This window comes from Paramisgurnus dabryanus, chromosome 2, assembly GCF_030506205.2.
Source record: "Paramisgurnus dabryanus chromosome 2, PD_genome_1.1, whole genome shotgun sequence".
NCBI lineage: Eukaryota > Metazoa > Chordata > Actinopteri > Cypriniformes > Cobitidae > Paramisgurnus > Paramisgurnus dabryanus.
Window position 1 is genome coordinate 169807 of NC_133338.1, and position 2524 is coordinate 172330.

The following is a 2524-nucleotide window of genomic DNA, read 5'->3' on the forward strand; positions in this document are numbered from 1 at the left end:
AGTGATAAGACACAGATGGAGAAGAATGTGATAAAAACCTTGGTTTTCTTTTCTGCCTCTCTCCCAGAAGAGCATCACACGACACGGGCGTCACAGCAGCCAACTGAATGCAAATACCAGAAAGAGAATCAGCTTGGAAATGTGTGTTGGAAATATTTTCTCTCTGAATTAAATAAAGCCTAGAAAAGAGCATTAATGTAGATGAGACAAAATAAGAAGACCTATCATGTGGCTATCTTTCATAAAGTTATGGGTTATTTTAAAGGTGTAGTTTATTAAAATGCCATCATGCCTTTCAAACTTGTATGACTTTGAATGTCCATACACAATTATTTTTGTTACAAAAGCTGTATTTAACAAATATAATGTTTTGCACATTGAAGTCTTCACCAGATATGTGATTTTCATTAGCACAAAAAATTACAATCAGTGAAACTATAATTAAATAAAAAAGAAAGAAAGGTTTTAGTTTTCATAATCAGATGAACTTTACAGATGAAAGAGTTAATGACCAGAATTACTGATGTAAGTTACTCACACACACACAGAACATTTAAATAAAGAAGATTAAAGTTTCAGCTCTTAATGTAGGAGACTCATAAACTCATTGAGATGAAAGTAATGCAGGGAAGTGAAGGGGAGTGTCGGGTGTCCTGTTTCTCTTTTGTCACTTGCAGTATTAAATCTTCAGCTCATTCACTTCTTCACCAGTTGATTTGTTTTCTCTCTCAGCTGCTGATGGAGTCGAGCACAGGACGCTTCTCTCTCCTCTCACCGCACCCGGCGCTTTTTCTTCGTCCGGAGGACAGGAGTTACCCGCGCAGCCCGAAATGCGCCCGCTGCAGGAATCACGGGCTGGTTTCAGCTCTGAAGGGTCACAAGCGCTTCTGCCGCTGGCGGGACTGCGCGTGCGTAAAATGCGCATTAATCGCGGAGAGACAGCGCGTCATGGCAGCGCAGGTTGCCCTGCGGAGGCAGCAGGCTCAGGAGGAGCTGCAGATGGTTTATCCCGCCACAGGTGCGACCGAGAGCGGCATGAGCCCGTCCATAACACCGATGAGCTCTTCCGCCTCGCCCGCGTTTGAAGCCTACAGTGCGGATACGTTTAAAGACGGTACGTGCATTGATTTTCAGATATTTGTGCTAACATACGAAACAATGTTTTTATTATTTTATTGCATTATACACGAGAATACAGACGATACTCATATGCATAGATTAAACTGCAGTAAACCACAAGTAAAATTTAAGAAACAACATCAGGTACAGCAATAATCTGTGATATTTATCCTTCACTTTTAAAGAATCTTCTATGATATGAAAAGGCTCTAGATTGATTTAAATTCAGTGTTTTGTGGTTTAACATTATTTTTACTTAACTTTTGCAGAAAGACCTCTGAGTAAGTGCAGTGTGTTTGCTGGGTTCATGAATCGGGCTTTGTTTGCCCCTCACACACCTGCGGTGATCTCTCCACCCAGAGAAAACGACCCGTTAAATGAAAGCATGTCACCTTGTCTGGATCATCTCTCACACATCTCCTCAGATTTAGAGTCTGGCGTTGAGTCTGAGAAATCTAAAGAAGAGCTGTTGGAGATGAGCAGGCCAAACCCCACCGCAGTTCTGAAGAAGATCTTCCCTCACGTGAAAGCAGACGCTCTTGAGTCGGCTCTTAAGAGCTGTTCGGGAGACATCGTGAAGGCCATCGAAGTGGTGCTCGGTGGTCCGGAGGATCAGAGCTCAAACAGCGGTGTTACGTCGCTGTCTGAAAACCTGCCCATCTCAAATGCCATTCATTTCACAGAAGATCCACTGAGACATTTCACCTCAAAATCGGCTTTCTCTTCCCTCCAATCGTCATCCACTAAGTCTTTAAGTGCTGAAGGCTTGTTGGGGTTAAACCCTCGGTTTGCGATCGGCCCGCTGCGGCTCACCTATTCAACTCCAAACTTTATTCCACCATACCTGGCATCTGGATTTCTGCCAGCGATGACCCTGCGGTCCCCAACAGGATATTCGTTCGGCGGTGTGCTGCGGGACCTGCCTTACCCAAAAGACACATTCAACCCCCGGAGCCTGTACCCCACCCTCAACCATGGCAAATAACCCAAACACACCCAAAAACACTTTCAGCAAATGAAATAATTATATTTCTGTAAAGCTGGTGCCTCAATCTAGGCTATGTTTGTACCTTATTTCATTTTTAACTAAATAGCTCACCGGTTAGAGCATCGTGCTAGAAACACAAACTGATAATGTGTAGATTGAATATGATGTGAAGTCTAATTGAATATTAAAGGGTCTATCAAATGCATGAATGTAAATGTAATGTAAACATGTTTATGCATATTTAAAAATCTCCCATTTTGTTAATAAAACTTACATAAAACTGTTTGATTCGTATCTGTACGAAATGTTATGTCTATAAAGTAACACAAATTATGGTTACGTCGAATCTTTAGCTTAAAAGAACTTAGAAAGTAGGGTTTACCTAATATTTTTAGATAACTAATGCTTTTGGCCTAC

General features: G+C 41.8%; 1 protein-coding gene across 1 annotated transcript; it reads left to right on the forward strand.

Annotated features, from left to right (window-relative positions):
- Positions 1 to 716: 716 nt before the first annotated feature.
- Positions 717 to 2310, forward strand: LOC135783671 (doublesex- and mab-3-related transcription factor A1-like). Its single transcript, XM_073813677.1, has 2 exons — positions 717 to 1228; positions 1389 to 2310. The coding sequence occupies exons 1-2, from the start codon at positions 739 to 741 to the stop codon at positions 2102 to 2104; spliced, it is 1206 nt and encodes a 401-aa protein (XP_073669778.1). The 5' UTR covers positions 717 to 738; the 3' UTR covers positions 2105 to 2310.
- The last annotated feature ends 214 nt before the right edge of the window (positions 2311 to 2524 follow it).